Source organism: Diceros bicornis, chromosome 13 (genome assembly GCF_020826845.1).
Source record: "Diceros bicornis minor isolate mBicDic1 chromosome 13, mDicBic1.mat.cur, whole genome shotgun sequence".
NCBI classification, from domain to species: domain Eukaryota; kingdom Metazoa; phylum Chordata; class Mammalia; order Perissodactyla; family Rhinocerotidae; genus Diceros; species Diceros bicornis.
The window spans coordinates 41,532,831-41,552,807 of NC_080752.1; the positions used below are offsets into that span (position 1 = coordinate 41,532,831).

Sequence of the window (19,977 nt, forward strand, 5' to 3'; positions counted from 1 at the left end):
CAGTACATATCGCTTCACATGAAACTATTGTATTAAAGAAAATAGATGGAACAGGAGTAAGGAATTGAAAAGATAGGCTTCAGCTCACAGAAGGCATTTTCTTCTGATTCTTAGAGCATGTAATTTGTTCCTTTTTTCATTGTTGTTGAGGCTAATGAGCTCTTCTGTCACAATCACCAGAAGTGTGAACATTGTTTAGCAAGGATGCTAGCAATTTCAGGAGGTTGTCTCAGACACTGTTTTCTTCTAGGCCTGTGGTGGGAGGGAATCTCAGACAGTAGATCCTGATCTATCAGAATATCTTAAAGCAGGTGGGTCATGAGCGGGTTGTTTTGAACATATCTCCCTTGCTGAGGGGCATGCGAAATTCATCAGTAGGGAACCTTACCCTTCAGCCACCCTCCCTCTGCCTTCCCCTCACCTGTCAATGTTCACAAACATTTGGGGGAAATGAAAGTTATCTTCTGGTGGGAAGAGGTGGGCACCAGGCAGAAGCAGTTAGTAAAAAGCTGATGGCAGACCGGAGTCGTGGCAACGGCAGCGGCTGCCAGGGGTCCTCCACTGTCCACCCGGCAGTCCAGGACTTCAGCCAGGGTCTCCCCCAGAGCCCTGTGGGCACCCTTTCTGTGCTGAAAATGCTGTGTTTCTCCTTCTCCTAGGCTGGAACAAGACATTAAAAAGTTAAAGGCTGACCTGCAGGCCAGCAGGCAAGTGGAACAAGAACTCCGCAGTCAGATCAGCTCCCTCTCGAGCACCGAGCGAGGGATCCGCTCAGAGATGGGCCAGCTCCGGCAGGAGAACGAGCTGCTGCAGAACAAGTAAGTGCACCTTTTGGGCCTCTGGCCGCGAGTCAAGCCAGCCTCATTGTTTCTCTTGTTTCCAGGGATTGGAGCTCAAGATTCATGATGACAAAGGGACCTAGCAGAGGGGTTTTTGAATAAAATATTTAAAATATTTAATTTAGTACCAGATATTCAACATATTATAAAATCTATACAAATTTACTTCATTGTAATAAAACAATTTAATATTACCATTTTGTCTTCTCTCGTTTAATGACTTCTCTTAGTTTAAAATAGTTATGGAGCTTTTGTTATAAGTAAAATTGACAAGTAGTTCTGCCACAACTTGAAACTCTTGCTCCTTTGAGTGAAAGTTTCCAGAGGATTAGACTCTACTTGGATTTCTGGAACTAAAAAATGACACTGAACTTTGATTTTACTTGAAGAGGCAGGCAAAATTCTTCTGTGTGATTCCTTGTGTGCTTTCTATTAATTCCTCCTGGAGTTACTTCTTGGCTCAATGTGGGTCTGTCCCTTTTTTTAATCTCTAGGCAATGTGTGTCTGGGGTGGTGATTACTATTATAGGCTCTGGGCTTTCCCTATTGAAAGAGGAGTCCTTCACCATTTTTAAGGAAAGTAACTCAAAAGCTAGAGCGTTATAGCCAAATAACCTCTCCATTGCTTCTGAGCCACATATGTGATGCTCTGGCATTGATACATAGAGAACATCTCACCTTATATTGATATATTGAGATAAGCTCACCTTATATTGATATGTAAAGCTGGGGCTGGTAGTAGGCAGGGAATGGAATACGGCTGAAATTTCTATCTGAAATTAAGCATCCTGTGACTCTAAGGATGAGATCTATTTTGGGACACTCTGAGAAAACGTCTCACAGCTGGAAAGGAAAGGCTGCAATCGGCTGCAGCATAATTGTATTCAGACAAAGAAATTCCTTCCCCCTCCCACCCTTTTCCTCAGTTTCAGTGGGGCTGGTTCCACCAGCTCTTCCTTGGTCGGACTGCGTTCTTTCAAGGTGCTTTGAGGCACTAGAATTAGTTCTACAGCTATTTTTCCCTCTGATAGAATCTTGTTTTATCCTACTTTCTGGATTACCTTCTGTAGATCGCTTATCTTAATAGAGCAGAGTCTACGTATGAGTCTGTATCTTGTAAGGCAGCTTATTTATTGGTGTTTAGGAATTGTTAAATAACAATGACAGTGTGTTTTCCCTGGGCACTCTGGGAATTGATATTTATGATTTGTTGTTCACACCTCCTGTTTACTTTGGCCTTAACATGATAAAGAGGAGCCGTGCTTCTCCGCGGTTTATGGTAGGCATTTCTGATTATAAAGCTCTGTATGACTACCATTTCCATATAGGCTACATAATGCTGTGCAGATGAAGCAAAAAGACAAGCAGAACATCAGCCAGTTGGAGAAAAAGCTAAAAGCTGAGCAGGAAGCCCGAAGTTTTGTAGAAAAGCAATTAATGGAAGAGAAAAAAAGGAAGAAGTTAGAAGAAGCTACTGCTGCCCGGGCTGTTGCATTTGCTGCTGCGTCTAGGTATGTCCATGTCACCTGAGTGCTTAATGCAAGGTTGTCTTTTCCAGGTCTTCCTGGTACCAAGACAGATTTGGAAATTTGATGCCTGGGGCAGGATTGGAAACACAACAACTGTGCACGGATGGATTGCTTTTAAGTACTGCTTTCTTAGCTGGTTCAGCCTCATCTGTGGAAGCTTGCTCTGTCTTATAACAAATTCATCCCTCAGTGACCTCATTGCTAAAGTGGGATGAGGGGATCACCATGCCTCCCATACCTCGGAGGCAAAGTGCTGCTCATCAAAGGGTTTCCAGTCACTTGCTGTAAGATCAATAATTACTAAACACTTTGAGAGATTCCAATCTGGAATTTTGTTCCCTTCAGGGAACTGTTATTACTCTCTACTCTTAGGTGTGTGTGTTTCTGGAGTTTTTATCTTAAAATGGAAGAAAGATAAAATCTTGGTTGCCCAGGCACTGTGTACTGACTGCTTATGTCTTTGTTGGATATCAGCAAACTGTCAAATGAACTGGAAAAGATGAAGAAAAAAAAAAAAGAAAGATGTCACTCTTAGATATCGTTGAATTTTTGGAGTGATGAAAACTGGGGACTACCTCCTATACACCATTGAAAAGTATGCCAGTATTCCAGAAACGGATGTGTCACTGCCATCTGGAGAAAGGAGAAAAGATAGTTAAGAGCCTTTTTGGGGGGAGGGAGGGTTGGGGGTCTTCTATTCACTTTATCGCTTTTTCTTTTTTCTTTGTTTTTTTGGCTAGTGAAGTCCATCTGCATGGTGGGGGTCAGTTATGGGTTTACAAATGAAGAGTGAGGGTAAACTATTATTATTTATTTCATTTTAAGTTTCTATCCTAATTTGTATCTATGTGATATAATTCTGCTGTAATTCTTCCTTGAGTTTTGCTTTTTTTGTATTTGGCATGTTAATAGCCTTCTTTTGGGTTCTGGCATTTGCAGAATAATTGATGCTTCATCATGTCACCTTTTAGGAAGTAACAGGCAGAGAACTCTTTCTCCTGTGTGGTCCTGCTTCCCCCAGCAGACTCTACTGCAGACGGCTGAGGTCACTTGGCCCATCAGCATCTATAGAGACTCACATGACCCTTTACTAGCCTGCCGAGGATGTGGGGGTTTTTTTGTTTGTTTATTCGTTTAGAGATTTGTAAGCATTTCTGAAGCACTTGCTGGAGTTTCCTAAGCAGTCATCTAGTGTGGCTTGTGCTGTCCTTCATTCATCCAGCACCTACGCTTTTTTAAAGATTTTATTTATTTATTTATTTCCCCCCAAAGCCCCAGTAGATAGTTGCATGTCATAGCTTCACATCCTTCTAGTTGCTGTACGTGCGTGGGACGCGGCCTCAGCATGGCCGGAGAAGCGGTGTGTCGGTGCGCGCCCAGGATCCGAACCCGGGCCGCCAGCAGCGGAGCGCGCGCACCCAACTGCTAAGCCACGGGGCCGGCCCTCAGTGGATTTTTTAAAAAAGGGTAGGTGTTGGGCCGGCCCCGTGGCTTAGTGGTTAAGTGCGCTCCACTGCTGGCGGCCCGGGTTTGGATCCCGGGCGCGCACCAACGCACCGCTTCTCCGGCCATGCTGAGGCCGCATCCCACGTACAGCAACTAGAAGGATGTGAAGCTATGACATGCAACTATCTACTGGGGCTTTGGGGAGAAAAAGGGGAAAAAAAGGAGGAGGATTGGCAATAGATGTTAGCTCAGGGCCGGTCTTCCTCAGCAAAAAGAGGAGGATTAACACGGATGTTAGCTCAGGGCTGATCTTCCTTACGAAAAAAAAAAAAAATCCACTGAGAAGGATATGACAGTTCTTGAACCGTATTTTTTAGTGTCTCTTATGCCTGAGAATCAGTAAATTGGTTTCAGTCTTGACCCTAAATCCCTTTTGCTTCCAGTTCAGCTTATTTCTTTTCGTCTTATCTCTGCATGGTCCTTGTTTGCCATCACTTATATAGAGGCTGTTTTTATTTTTAAGTAAATCTCAAGGCATATGTCTCTCCCTGGACTTCTTTTTTGGTAGGCAAAGGACACCTTCTTTCTCCATCAGGCCGTTTTTGAAACCTAAACAGTTAATCAGCTTTGGATCGGCCATTGTCATCATCTTTTTTAGTTTGTCCTTATTATAGCCCTGAGAAGCAACCTAATGCTGCTCCCTTTTTCTGTTTACTCCAGGCTTGTGACAACTTCATGACTAAAGAAAGGTGAAATTCCCAATGCCTAGCCCCTCAAAAGTGAACATTTTTTTTAGCTCACTGCCCCCTGCTGGAGACAGCACATATCCGGTTCTCTTGCTCAGCCTGTGTGCATTGTCTCACTTCTATGGCTTGGTGGGAGCTTGCTGGATTGGGAAGCTGGAAAACCTGAGTTCTTATCCCAGTTCTGTGACCTACAAGCTAGGTGACCTTGGACTAGTGTTATGTCTATGTAGCTTCAATTTTCTTATCTGGAAAATGGGATAATATACCCTACACCAGTAAAGAAGATAGTCTGGGTAAGGTACCTAGCTTGGCGCCTGGCTCATATTAGACACCCAATTAATGATAATTATTTTAGGTCATTGTTGAAATTATCAAAGAACAGAGAGAATGAGCAGACTGAGCTGAAAGCTAAAACCCACCTGCCTCTGGAGTTTAAGAGAAATATGACCTGCAATGTAAGTCAACCTCTAGTCTTTTAAATCCCTCCATTTCCTTCTCTTCTGTTTTAAAAGGGGAGAGTGCACCGAAACCTTACGGAATCGGATCAGAGAATTAGAAGCAGAGGGCAAGAAGCTCACGATGGACATGAAGGTGAAGGAAGACCAGATCAGAGAACTAGAACTGAAAGTTCAGGTAATAGGGGAATGCAGACTTCCTCACACTTGAGCTCCTCTTGTGTGTGAGACTTATGCTCCACGCTGCAGTGTGGAGATGGTGCCTCTTCATATAGACCAAATCCCATTGCATCTGAAAATCTCTGTACGACAAAAAGAGGCTCTTATCTTGTCCAGCTCATTCAAGTCGTATTTAATTTAGCCTGATTCTAATACAAGCCAGAAGTGTGGATGGTCTCTTGACATGATTTATACCAGAATTTGACTTACTGTAGATTGATTTCACTTTCTTAGGGTATAGACCAGATTAATGTCCTTTGGATCTTATACACCTCTTCCTAGCCCTATCCCTCTGTCCATCGCCAGGGAATTGACCATTCTGGATGGCTCTGAGCCTTGCAGATTGAAATTCTGAGCAGTGCATGATGAGGAAAGCTGCCAATGCTGAGGACATAGCCAGTTGTTTGGGCTGTATGTACCTTAGCCAAGTATTTGGCATTGGCTTCTCAAAGGGACATTTAAAACTAATATCAAATATTGTAAAGTTACAGTAATTTGAATCATGTGGAACTGGTAAGAAATTACTAGCAGGTCGGTGTAGTAGAATAGATGACCGAGAGACAGCCTAAAATGTGCAGTAAAGTGGCATCAGAAGTGGATGGGAACATTGAGGACTAGTCAGTAAAACAGCTAGATGACTGGAAAAAAGAAAATACAATTAGAAGCTCATCTCATATCACACAAAAAGAAACTCCAGATGAAGAGTTGAATGCAGGAAGAAAAGAACTTTTTTTTTAAATTAGGTGAAAATATAGTGGAATTTATGTGATCTTAAAACACAGGAAGTCTTTCTAAGCAAAAATAATGGAAGAAATCACAAAGCAAAAAAAAATAAATGAAAAAATCAATTGGGGAGGGGCCGGCCCCGTGGTGTAGCGGTTAAGTGCGCGTGCTCCACTGCTGGCGGCCCAGGTTCGGATGGGGCGCCCACCGATGCACCGCTTGTCAGGCCATGCTGTGGCGGCATTCTGTGTAAAGTGAAGGAAGATGGGCACGGATGTTAGCTCAGGGCCAGTCTTCCTCAGCAAGAAGAGGAGGATTGGCATGGATGTTAGCTCAGGGCTGGTCTTCCTCACACACACAAAAAATAATAAATAAAGTAATATTAAAAAAAAAATCACTTGGGGAGGGTACAGGTACTGCAACAAGTATGAGGAATTAATACTCTCGATTTGTAAATAGTTCATAAAATTACTAAGAAAAAGCTCAAATATACAGAAGAATAGGCAAAGGATGTGAACAAATAATTCACAGAAGAAATATAAATGGCTGATGAGAACATAAGAATTATTTTCATCAATCACCAAAGAAATTAGATTAAAATTAGATATCATTTATCTCCTCTGAAATGAGCAGAGAATTTTCAAATGATAGTATCAGCTTGGGCGAGGATGTGATGAAACGGGCTTCATACATTGCTGAGGAAAGTGTGACTTTCTGGAAAAGGTCATGTAATTTTTTAGTATTTCCTTTTTTAGGATTCTTCCTAAGGTAAATATTTAAAAATCTCACCAGTGATTGATATACAGAGATGTTCATCATAGTCATTATATATAATTACAAAAAAAATTAGAAACAATCTTAATAATAGGAAATGCAGTTAATAAGTTATGGTACATAAATGTGGGAATATTATATAGCCGTTAAAATTACATTTTCAAAGAACAGTTGAGATTATGTAAGTTTTTAAAAAACTGTATACAAAACTATACATATAATGGGATTTTAGTTATGCTAAAAGATACACATAATCCTTAAAAAAGACTCAAAGAAAATATATCAAATGTTTCACAGTATTGGGATTTTTTTCATTTTCTTCTTTGAACTTTAACACATTTCTGAATTCTCTGTAATAAGTTTGGATTTCTCTCTTAAAATGAAAAAATTAAAATATCTGTATATATATATATATATATATATATATATATATATATATATATATATTTATTGGCTACATTACCAGAACTTTTAAGTGGGGTTATTCTGCATTATGCCCTGTCAAAATAATTAACATTTTTATAATTTTTAGTGCAGGTCGAGAGTAGAGTTTTGGCAAATTTGACTATAGCGTTACAGCAACATTTGCAGCTGGCAGCAAAGAAAAAGTTTTTTGTGGTTCTGAGGTAGGCTTGTAAGAAAGTGTTTTATTTGGAGACAGAGTCCATGTTATCTAGATACAGCCCACACAGTCAAATTTATCTACTAAAATGTTTTTGTACATGTACATTATCGTATAAATACATTTTACACTCCAAATGGTAAGGTCTAAACCCAGGAAATACCAGAATTCTGTGTTCTAGGGGCCCGGTCAATAATAGTGGTATTTTATTTGTGATTTCAGGCTAATTTGTAGACATCGATGCCAAAACTATCTTGTAACATTGCTGCTTTGATGATGTTGATAGGAGCTTCGGAAGTATAAGGAAAATGAGAAGGACACTGAGGTGTTAATGTCAGCCCTCTCAGCCATGCAAGATAAAACGCAGCATCTGGAGAACAGCCTGAGCGCAGAGACGAGAATCAAGCTGGACCTGTTCTCCGCACTGGGGGATGCAAAGCGACAGCTCGAGATTGCCCAAGGTAGGAGAGCGGCGGGCCCAGGTGAGGTGGACGCCTGAGGACGCACCAGGCCCCGGAGAGCAGAGCTCCCTTAGAGCTCAGAACCAGAGGCATTGCAGTTTGCTCTTCAAGTGGTTTGATAAGTGCCCAACATTGACATCTAGGAATCATCCCCTCCCATTCTGCATACATATTTTGAGATGAGAACATGTGAAGTGCAGGGCGTACAGAGAAGAGTATGCGTTTCTATGCCTAAGGAGCTCACAGTGTTGTTAAAGAAATAGAGGACTACAGAGCTGCCGAAAGATGCTGGGGTGCAGCAGTTATATACAGGGTGTGTGGGAACATAGAGAGAGGCAGGGACTAACCAGCCTGGGGAGTTAGGAGGGCCGTTTCTCGGGGGAGCTGATGTCTGAGCTGGGTCTTGAACGATGACGAGGGGTTAGCCCAGTGAAGAAGCAGTGTAGTGGGGGGAGGAGGGGTAGAGAGGCTCCTAAACAGAAGAAACAGCCTGGGCCAGGCCAGGTAGGCAGGAGGGCCTGGTGTGTCCAGAGCTGCAGCTGGCTCTGCTTGGTTGCAGCGGAGGTTGTAAGTGAGGGAGTGGTGGGAGGAGAGTCTGCAGAGCAGGCTATTCACTCAGCAGAGATTTGAGACCTACTATGTGCCAGGCACTGTGAGAATCCCTGAGGGAACAGAGAGTAACAAGCGGATATATAATATATCAGATGGTGATGGGCACAGTGCAGAAAATACAGCAGTGGTGAGGCAGGGTATGTAGGGCTGCTGGCTTCACATGGTGGTCATGAAAGAACCTTGGAATAGGCAGCATTTGAGCAGACACTGAGAGGAAGAAAGCAAGGGAACCACCTAAAGCTTTGGGGGAAAAACACTTCAGGCGAAGGGAGCATGTGTGGTGTCCAGTGGGGCTGCAGCCTGAGTGACGGCAGAGTTGTCAGAGTCAGAAGTAGCAGGAGCCACATCCTGCCAGACTTTGTAGCCCATGGAAGGAACTTTGAATTTTACTCTGAGTGACGTGGGAAGCTTTGGAAGGCTTCTGAACAGAGGCATGACATGACCTGATGAACAGAAATTTGGATTTTGTCCAAGAAATTGATTAACCACCAATAGATTACTAAAAAAAATTTTCAAACAGTTGACTTAGTAGAAGGAAAAGAATATTTCAACAGGTACTTGAAGAGCATTCCCACCTACTCTGTATAAAGCATTGTACTAGAAGCTAAAGAGGAGACAAAGATAAACAGGACATAGTCTAGTGGGGGATCCACTAGGGCAGTGGTGCTCAAACTTTTTGGTCTTAGGGACCGCTTTACACTCTTAAAATTATTGAGTATCCCAAGAAAGCTTTCTTCAAGTGAATTATATCTATCAATATTTACCTATTAGAAAGTAAGACTTAAAACTTAAGATAACTTGCTGTACATATTACTTGTTAACATAAATAACATTCTTTTGAGAAATAACTGTATTTTCCAAAACAAAAAAAATTTAATGAGAGAAGTGGCATTGTTTTACATTTAGCAGATCTCTTTAATTTCTGGCTTAATAGAAAATAGTTTGATTCTCATCTCTGTTTCTACATTCAATCTGTTGTAATTTCATTTGTCATGTCATTTCTGGAAGACTCCACTTATGCTCGAGAGGAAGTGAGTGTGAAGAAGGCAAATAATGTCTTAGTACTATTATGAAGATAGTTTGAACCCTGTGAGAATTGCTGCACTAGGGCAAGCCAGGCAGAAAGGCCTGCTGCCATTAGGTAGAGGCAGAGGGCTTGAAAGGCCAGAGGAGAGATCAGGGGTGGCTTCATGCGGGAGGAGACATGGAGTGGGCTTTGAAGGATGAATTCTGAGAGCAGAGAATGGCAGAGAAGAGCATTGTTACCTGAGGGAATAGGGTAAGTGAAGGAAAGAAAGTGCTAGCAATGTCCAGGTGAGCAGTCCAGTGGCCTCAAGCTGGGGGACGTGGAAGAAGAGAGTGGGAGATTAGGAGGACTGTGAACAAAGTCCTATTAGAGAATGTATTCCCTAGATTTTCAAGAGGAAGGGGGTGACGTGTTCTGGCTGTTATTTTGGAAATCTCAGTGTGAAAGGTGGATTTGGAAGGTGAGATTGAGTGGAGGCAGAGAGAAAGCTATCACTATCTTCTCTGTAAGAGCTGATGAATGGGGAGACGAGGATGGTCCAGACAGGGGAGCAAAGGAAAGTGGAGGGATCTGGGAGGATGAAGTTTCTGGAACCAAGGAAGAAGAGCAGAACAGATTTAAGGAATGAGAAGAGAGAATGATTTTGGTTGGGATGTTTTAATTTGGGGTTGCTTCCTGGACACCCAGGGGAAAAGTCTTCATCAGTCAGTGAGAATTTGTGGCCTAAACCCCAGAGAGAGGGGTAGAGGTGGGATGTAGAAGTTGTGAGAAGTTAGTGAAGCCATAGGAGTGGCTTGGAATGGCCCAGGTGGTAGAGCAAAAAGAGAACGGAGTTGAGAATCAGGCTTATTAATCTGTGGACTCAAGGAAAGGCATTTACAAAGAAAGTTCCTGGGAATCCTGCTTTAAAGCCAAACTTCTGACCATACACTGGCTTCTTTGCATGCCTAACTCAGCTCCCTGAGAAGTGGCCACCCCTCTCTGCCTCATCTCCTTCACTTGGGTTTGCAGACTTGGAAGAGATTACTCCCTGCAGTGAAGAGCACCTGGTCTCAGGGTAGCCGAGGGGAGCCTGGCCTCCCAGCACAGACTGTGCTTTGTTATCAGCCCAGGAATTCTTGTAAAGCCACAAAGAAGCAAAGGGAACTTCTTTTCCAAAGCTCTGGGAATGTTTGCATGTTACTGATTAAAGAAATCAAACTTAAACCTGCATGGAAAAAAGACACAGTGGCTCACATTTCAGATACCATTAGGTATTTTATTCATCTGAGGCTTTTGTTCAAAGGGAAGGAGGATATTTGATGCTAACTTGAAGCTGAGGAGACATGAAGGGAGGCAGAGGAAGCAGTTCCTTTCCACTGCCCTTTGCTGCTGCTGTCCCCACTACTTCCCTCCACTGTCATGCTCAGAATATTCTAAGAAGAACCCAGCTTTGTAATTCAGATCAAACCCCTTGTTGCTTTTCTCCTTCCTACTTTCTATATCATTTGATTCATCCTGGTTCCAAAATGACTTTCATCTCTACTACATCCTTTTTAAAAATATGCCACCACGCTCTCTTACATTTCAAATATATTACCCTCTTCTGTGGGACTCAAAATGAGTGCAGCTCAAATGCAGCCTCCTTCTTTTTTAAGCATTTAAATTTCCGAATGGCTGCTCCTAAGTGTTCTTCCCCTAGTAGACCAGGGAGCTTCAAAGCGTGATGGAAATGGCATGGGCTTTGGAACAGTGTGGTCCTGGGTTTAAATCCTGCTCCACCTCTTAATAACTGAATGACTTGGGCAAGATGTGTAACTTGCCGAGCCTCAGCTGCCTACTGTGCTGGGCAGGCGGGCTATGGTAATGGAGACCAAAGTAGACCCAGGCTCTGCCCTCCTGGAGCTCGTGCCCCAGCGGAGAGATGGTCACACAAATCGTCACCCCGTGAAGAGTTACCAGAGACGGAAGAGTGCGGTAGGCAGGTAGGAGCGCAGACTCGAGCCGACTGCAGAGATTTGAATCCTGGCTCTGTCACTCAACCTCTCTATGCCTCAGTTTCCTCATCTCCAAAGTGGATGATGTTGATGATAATTCCCACCTCATAGGGTTGCGGTGATAAATAAATTAGGATATGTAAGCACTTAGAACAGTGCCTGGCACATATGTGTTAGCTATTGTGATTATTATCATTATTACAAAGAATAAAGTGACAGAAAGGAAAGTTTAGGGTGTGTTGAGAATCTAGGAGTTTGGGGGAGGGCTAGGGTCTGATTTAGATGGGAGGATCAGGGAAAGCTTCGTGATGAAGTAGAAACAGAAACCTCAAGAGTTAATAACACAGAGAACAGGAGACGCACTGAAAGGGAAGCAGCCTGAGGCAGGCAGGAGCTGGTTGGATCAAGAAACGAGTGTAGTGAGGGGAGGATGTGCTGTGAGGCCGAGTCGGGCGGGCAATGTTGCTAACTCGGTCCCCCAAGTGCAGATTGGGCAGTGGGTCTGAGGGGCACTGTGCCAAGAGGCAGGGGCGAGCGATCCGCGTCACCTGAGCACCCCCGGGCCCAGCCGCAGAGCTCCGTTTATTTTCTATAAGAACCGTGGGGCAGTGTATTGTTGTTACTGATTCTGAGGCCTTGGTCATTCTCTGTTCTTTGCTCTGACACTCAGAGATAGTCCATCCTCCCAGAAAAGTATTCCAGCTCGAGAGGTAGAGCCGTAGTTCAAGGTGGGCACCCTCTTAGGCTGCCGTAGGTGACTGCCGTGCTCAAAACGTGGCTCCTGGAAATTGACCTCTTTGTTTAGTCACACCTACGTGAACAGACTCCCTTTTTACTGTAAACCATGGCCCACAGGCCAAAGTGCTGCCTGTTCTTGTACGGCCCATGGGCTAAGAATGGTTTTTACATTTTTCCATGGTTTAAAGAAAAAACACAACAAAGACAATGTGTGACTCACAACACCTAGAATATATACTGTTTGGCCCTGTACAGGAAAAATTTGCCTACCCTTACAAATCATCAAAGCTGGAGTTGAATCTACTTGAGATTGGCCCAACAGGGCACTGTGCTGAGTGAGCCCTCCCTTCTCACTAATGGTGGGTCTTTGATCTTTCAGGACAAATTCTTCAGAAAGACCAGGAAATCAAGGACCTAAAACAGAAGATCGCGGAAGTCATGGCTGTTATGCCCAGCATAACGTACAGTGCTGCCACCAGCCCCCTGAGCCCCGTTTCCCCTCACTACTCTTCCAAATTTGTGGAGACCAGCCCCTCTGGACTCGATCCCAATGCCTCTGTTTACCAGCCCCTGAAGAAATGAAGGCCCACTGTGGTTTTGCCCAAACGTTTGGTTACCAGAAGGCATCGCAGAGGAGCGTCTCTGGCAGTCAAGATAAAAAAAGTTTATATTGTATTTTGTGGGACTGTATATGTTGTCCTTTTTAAAAAGGGGGGAAAAGATAACACCCAAGTCTGATTAGAACTGCCCATCAGTTTTTCTTGTAAATTTTTAGAAGACCTCACAGAACTTTGCAGTTTATTTTTCTCGGCCAATACATTAAAACCATTCTTGGATTTCAAGTAGCCAATTTTGCCTTTTATGTATTCTTACAGTTTCCTCTTGAAGAAAAAAAAAGCAGAGTTTTTGCTTCTCAACCCTTTATTTTTGTTTGGTCTTATTTTGTTGTTAAATAAGCAAGCCTAACCTGCACATTGGATTCACGTGGGATGATAATGGGAACTTTTAGTTTTTAGAGTGAGAGGGTTAAATAACCTAACCCAGCTTTGATTTTATAGCTGCATTAAAGAAGATGATTATTGATATTATAGAAAACAGAAGTCAATTACCTCTTCAAGGAGCAAACACATTCAAGGAGTGTCATTTAAGCTGAGGGAAGAGACAGGTGATGAGACTAGCTGTGAGAATGTCACAGGGGTTGTGTTGGAAATGTTTATATTCCCATCGGTGTGTTTAGTCCTAGAAAATTGCCAGCCGCAGTCTTGTTCACAGTGCCTTAGGAAAAGACATTTCAAGAGGAAACTTGGTGATTTGAAACTATTTTCCCCCTTTACCATCATCCCTCTTCTCTCTGTATCAAGCTCACTGCGGATCCCGCTGTAAAACTGGTGGGTAGCTGGGCTGTTGTTTCCACCACGGCTGCATCTTCCATTTCCTTTCATAGCAAGCACCACCGTGTTCTGGACTTGTCTCGAGGCGAGCACCTTGGGAGGGGAGCTGGGCGGTGTCAGTGTACGCGAGACTGCGATGACAGCTAACAAAAGCTGTGGTTCTCGGTTTTGTTTTTTCTTTTTAATTTCATTTCATTTAACTGTGCTTTCCACTGCTCATCATCTTGTGTTTGTCGCTTTAAAGGAAACTTGATTATTCCTCAGCTCTTGTGCCAAGGAGGGTTTTTTTTTTTTTAAGAGTTTTCAACTCAAAACTCTGCACAAAGATCTCAGTTTCAAGTGTATATTACACATTGGTAGAAAAGTGCTTGCACAGGCAACTTTTGGAAGTGTTTAAGAGTCGGGGTGGGGGGAGGGGCTGGAGAGGGCGGGGCAAAGCAACATTGTATTTGGAAACTAGGAAAATTAAGAAACCGAATAGATTGGTTTTGCTTCCTTGCCATGGATTCTGGAAGGACATAGTTCTTCTAAAATTTCCTGTTGATTGGCATGTACGTCTCATTTAAAGCAAATTAAGTAGGATAAGCAAGTCAGTCAAATAGAAGTATTAAAAAGAATCATCCTTTTAATTACAGATCTTATTTTGGGATAAAAAACTTCTAGCTTTAGCCAGGTGTGCATGTTGCTGCCATTTTGCATTTTTGAATCATCTTGTGTAATTGTCACCATGAAAGTGTTACTCAGAATTGTCATGGGTTTTTCTCATCTTTGTGCAAAAACATGGAAAATTGTCACTGACTGTGTTGAGGTTTCCCCCATTTTGCTGCCTTTTGGGACACTATTTTCTTTAAATATTTGGTCTTGGCTGCATTCTTTTTTTTTTTTCCCCCTGTGGGGTTCAAAAGAATAAACGTTTTGTTACAGATAAAACTAGTTTTCTGCCTTTTTAACTTTTCAGGAGGGCACCGTAAGGTAGATTGTTCTGAATGGGCCTTAGATTGCCGCTCTTGTTCTCCCTCATCTCAGCAGCGTCCGAGCCTCAGCCTCAGGGAGCAGACAGTCCATCCAGGGTTTCAAGCTGGTTTTAGCTCTAGTCTTACTTAAGACACATCCATTCTCACTCTCTTTCCCTCCGCCTTCCTCCCCCTCCTCCCTCCCCCCCTCCCTCTTTCTCTTGGGTATCTGATTAGAACCTAGGCTGACTTGTTTTCTGGTACAACCCTCCTTTCCTAAAAAAGCAGGTTAGGGGTGGGATTGGAAGTAGCTGAGAAAACTTAAGAGCACATTTCCTCCCTATTTTCCAGAATCTTTTTGGGCCACTTTGTGGCCAATACCTTGTTGGGTTTCTTATCTCCCACAGATCCTGAACTGACCTCCAAGGTAACCACTTCTATAGTCCTCCCTTGTTTCTAGAAGCTGTGTCTGTTTTCATCTGCTGAGAAGCCAGCTGCCTCTCCTGGCCCATTTTCCTCTCTTGGGCATTGTTACAGTTGATCTTGGCTCCAGTTCTGGAAAATTCTGCTCTTGGCACCTCACCCTCCGTCCCTATTGCTGGATAGCCTTCCTGAGTCTTGGCCATTTAGGCTCTTGCAGACTCACCACTCTTAGTACCATGAGCAGAGTTCCCCAGGGGAAACGCCTTGGCTTGGCTTTTGCCTTTGCCTTCCCTGAAGGAATGTGTCTGCCTACAGCATTCCCATTGGCACGTTGTTTTTCACCAAGGAACTCTCCAGTTGTCTTTGTTATTTTAGGCCCATTGTAAAGTGCTTCTACGTCTTAGTACATTACAATTTATTACATGCCCTAAAGCAGTGTTTGCCCTTCTGGATGGTTAAATATTTACAGAAAGAGCAGGCTGAGTATCTTTTGACTGGCTGAATAACCTCTCTTTATTGACATCTCCCAGCTTGACATAAGGAAACAGCTGTCGTGTGTCCATTCTCTTGGTGTTAATCTTTCCAAGAGACCCTATAAAATGAGAATGAACAATTCCTCATGGCTCTTGGCCTGAAGGAAAGGAAGAGTCCTTTCTCTCACCCTCCCAGTTCCCCATGCTTACCCGGCTATATTCATCTAGCTGTGGCAAGCCACCTGGGAGGACAGAACATTTCTAACAGCTGCTATCAGATTGCTTCTTGTGAAATTCACATCACACCAGAGGGAGGTAAAGAGGTAAACCGGAACCTACCGCAAGGCCAATTCATGAAGTCCAACTAGTAAACTGTTTTCAAGGGGGCTGTGCTAGCTGGACGCGGTTAGGTTAAAGGGCCTCTGAGACCTATGAATGCCTGGTTTTCTGTGACTCGCGATGTTTACTGCTGAGCTGGCTTCTTCACAGGCCCGCAGCACTTGCCCGAGGGCATCCGCCTCTCTCAGGGCCCTTGTCTCCTCCAGGCCATGCAGAGCCCTGTGGCATGGGCAAGCCCTCTAGACGGAGATGGCAGTTAGCTCCCAGCTTTGTCGCCACCGGCTCTGTGACTCACCTCTCTGGGGTGGCTGTCACTTCCTCACCTTTAAGGAGTATTATCCTTTGCTGCCCTGCTTGCTGGAAGGAGTTGCTATGGGAACTGGGTGAAATGACACAACAGAGTGCTCTGCAAACTATCCGGGCCTGCCACATGGAAGGCCAGCACTGCAGCCAGGAGTTGTGGTGAGGCAGGGACCTGGTGGAGAATTCCTGTCCCTGGGGCTCGCTCCATCCCCCACAGCCTGGCTCATCACAAGTGTGGTCCCAGACTGAAGGCCAGCAGCTTCAGCATCCCCTGGGAGCTCTTCCCCAGACCCCGCCCCCCATCTTAATCTGCATTTAACAGGATCTCCAGGTCATTCGGTTGCATGTTAGTTGTTTAGAAGCCCTGTCCTGAGCCGACTCTCCTAACTTGAAGACTCAACACTGTCACTCTCTTCTAGTTCAGAAAAAGCCAATGCTCAGGCTTTGACAGTTCAGAATTAAGAGCTTAATTGATTAGGGGCAAGCTGGAGATGAAGAACTCTAAGCTTTATACATTTTGCTTATCATCCCCTCCCCCACCCCCGTTAGAATGTAAGCTCTGCGAGGGCAGGGATGTTTGTTTGTTTATGGCTGTAACCCCAGAACCCAGGACAATGACTGCCACATAGTAGGTGCTCATTAAGTATTTACTGAATGAATAGGTCAATTAATAGATGAGATGAAATAGAAATAGATTTCATGTAATCTGAAATACTGTGCCTTAACCGAATCAGCCCATCTCTGTAACAGTACTATTAGAATGACTATTAGTGACTATTATGACTATTAGTATAAACAGAACTGTTCCTAGAAGGAGAGGGGAAAATTTGAAGTGGTGCATTTACTGTGACATTTTCTATCTGCCTGTCTCTGGTGTCTGCTGAAACCTTGTTTTTTTGGGTCAGATTTTCTCTACAGATGCCTGCTTGACTTAGCCAGGTGCAAAGATTTCCTAAACAGCTGGATGCACTGAGAACGGTCACTCCTCTGCCAGGGAAGCCTCGCAGAATGGGGCCTAGCCATTCTTCCCCCGCTGGAGCCTTCGACCCGATTGCCCCAGGACCGCTGCATCTTGAGTCAATGTGGGGATTTTTCATTTTGACAGTAATGGAATTATAAAGCATTTCCTCTAGGAAGGTATCTGGTTAAATGAATGTCTCGAGGATCTCCTTCCCTCTGACCAGGTGGCCACACTTCCTTTCTTGCCTCCCTCCTTCCTTGGGCTTTCTGGGTTCCTGCTTTATTTCTGTCTCAGGGTTTGCTTCTCATTCCTCTGCCTTTGCCTGAGGTTCTAGTCTTAAATCTCCTCAGGATGGCCTTGCTGGGGCCCTGGGCTCCCCCTGCCTTTATACCTCTGATCTCTGTCCTAAGAATCCCAGACTTAGCGTCACACAATGTGGTGTGGCCTTTTAAGCCCTATCCAAGAAGCGTGGAGTGGTTTGCCCTGGGAGATGGTCCATTCTGCCCCTATTCTCCAGTTCTGCAGCCTCCAGACGCCTTAGGGTGGAGAGGGAGGTGGGACCAAGTGTGGGCAGGACCTTTGTGTGGTGGCCCTGGCCTGGCCCCAGCGCCTTCAGCATCGTCAGTTCCTCGCTGTTCTCTTTCCTTTTGTTCTCAGAGGCCTAAGCTCTTTTGGCACAGTATCTGGTACCAGGCCTATACTTATCTAGAACAATGGTTCTCAAACTTGAGGTTCAGCAGAACCACCCGAATGGCTTGTTAAAACACAAATTGCTGGGCCCCAACCCCAGAATTTCTGATTCAGGAGGTCTGGGGTAGGGCCTGAAAAACTGTGTTTCTAACAAGTTCCCAAGTGAGGCTGGGTCCTGGGACCCCACTTTGAGAACCACTGACGAGAGCGAGGGCTGGCCCGGGGGCCAAGCCCTGCCTGGAGCCATCCCCTCCAGCTGCCACCAGAGGGCACATGTGACCTGAGTGAGAGGTCTGTTCTCACCTCCAGCTGCCGGCTCTGCTGGCCAACAGAGGTTCTTCCCTAAGGCCTTCTTTCTTTCTAATTGTAACTTTTGTTGTTATGTATAAGGAAGAAGAAATATTGATCTGAAAAATAAGGTGGGTTGTCCAAGTCTGTCTCTGACAAATAAACGTCTGATGGACCAGCCTTTTGAAGGTGTTGAATGTCCCAGCTTTCAAGAAATGGAACGCTGTCCCCACGGGAGAAGGCCTCCCGGCCCTCCCTCAGCACACTGAAGTAGGGACCTTCTTTCAGAACGTCCTGGAATCATTAACTATTCAGAACCCAAGGGGCAGATAAGATTATAGGTGATTTTTATTCTCCTTTTTATACTTTACTGTATATTCCAAATTTTCTATAATATATTACTTTTATAATAAAAAACAATAATGGTTTTTAAAACACATTTTAAATGTAATTAAAAGCCAAAACAACAAAAAAGCCAACACCCCCCAAGGGGGGAATTGGGGTGAGCAGCTTGGGTTAAAGGGAACCCCCAGCTGGCACTTGCCCCCCATTCTGCTTGTCGGCTCCACCCAGCTCTCTACCTGAGGTGGGGCGAGTGGGACCACAGGAGGCCGCGTGCTCCCGAAGGCTGCAACCCAGGGATAGACGGCTGCCTGTGAGGGCTCTGTCACCTCTCTGGTTCACCTGTCACTGGAGCTTGTGGCGATGCCCCAACCCAAGCACAGCACCAAGTCACATTCAGTGCTGCTGTCCTCACGCACCAGGGCTTCCCAGGGCCACGCGGGTGGGAGCAGGGCAAAGACATTAAAACTTAAAAACCTTAGGTTCCTACTTAGCAGCCTACAGACATGTTTTGTTTGACCTGCATAGAATTGAATAAGTTTGCTCTAACATTGACAAATTAGGAGATTTCACATTACCCAGATTTTTTTGTTTTCTGCTAACAATCTGCAGATCTGACATCTCACTGCTGGCATCCCTCTCCATGCATGCGGAGCGTGGAGGAGGCCTCAGGTCTCAACCCTGGGTGCTCATTAGAATCACCTGAGGAGCTCATAAAAACACCCGTGTCCAGGGCCCACCCCCAGAGAGCCGGATTTAACTGGGCTGGGGTGGAACCTGGGCATTGTTTTTGTTTGTTTGTTTGTTTTTAAACTCCCCAGGGGGTTCTAATGTACAGTTGGGGTTGAGAAACTGGGAACTAGAGGGTAGTAAGAGGAAGCCTCAGGCCCTGTTGGGGCCCGGGGCCTCGGAGGATGTGTTATGGCCAAACTGAGATGTGAGGGAGGCTGGTCTGTCTGCCCGCCTCCCCTGTGGAGACCCTGGCTGGCTCTCTTCTTCCTTCTGGCCCCTGGGCTTCCCTCCAGGCCCTTGTCCTGGATTCCCCTCGCTGACCACATTTATCACACTGATTTAAATTGTTAGCCCTCTGGTTTCCAAAAAGAAATTCTGTTAGCATCATCTCAAATTTGTTGTTATTATGCGTTCTTTTCTTATCTGAGGTTTTTTATACAGCAAGCCATAGAAATGGACAGTGGCCAGTATAAACCCAAAAGGGAACTAAGTGGAAAGGGATGGGGCGAGCACTACAGGGTTGTCTGGAAGCTGGAGAAGCCAGCTGGGAAAGACAGGAGGCAGCCAGCTGGGGCTCCCGGAGGCAGGAGCTGCTCAGCGGGGCCTGTGCCCTGCCCCCAGGGTGAATGGTCCATGACCCAGCCTCTCTCCAGCAAGAGTCTTGGGAGACTGTGGCAGACGTGTATTACTGTTCCCGATTATCCCTTCCATCCCCACTGAGAGGACTGTACATCCACCCTCCTGGGTGTCAGAATCGGCTCATGGAAGGCGAGTGGACATCACATGTGCCAGATCTGAGCAGAAGCTTTAAATGCACCTGAATGGTCCAGGTCAGCCTCCTGCTCTCTGCCAGGAGAACCGTATTTCCCAGGGAGGGGCCACACCTGGCTGAGAGCTGAGCAGAATCAAAGCCAA

At 44.8% G+C, this 19,977-nt stretch overlaps 1 protein-coding gene across 1 annotated transcript in view; it reads left to right on the forward strand.

Annotated features, from left to right (window-relative positions):
• Positions 1–13,009, forward strand: part of MACO1 (macoilin 1) — a 53,112-nt gene extending 40,103 nt beyond the window's left edge. Inside the window, exons 7-11 of the mRNA XM_058553267.1 lie at positions 660–818; positions 2,168–2,350; positions 5,073–5,193; positions 7,640–7,814; positions 12,547–13,009. Of these exons, the coding sequence (XP_058409250.1) occupies positions 660–818; positions 2,168–2,350; positions 5,073–5,193; positions 7,640–7,814; positions 12,547–12,749 (841 nt within the window). The 3' untranslated portion in view covers positions 12,750–13,009. The remainder of the gene's footprint in view (positions 1–659; positions 819–2,167; positions 2,351–5,072; positions 5,194–7,639; positions 7,815–12,546) is intronic.
• Positions 13,010–19,977: the final 6,968 nt, after the last annotated feature.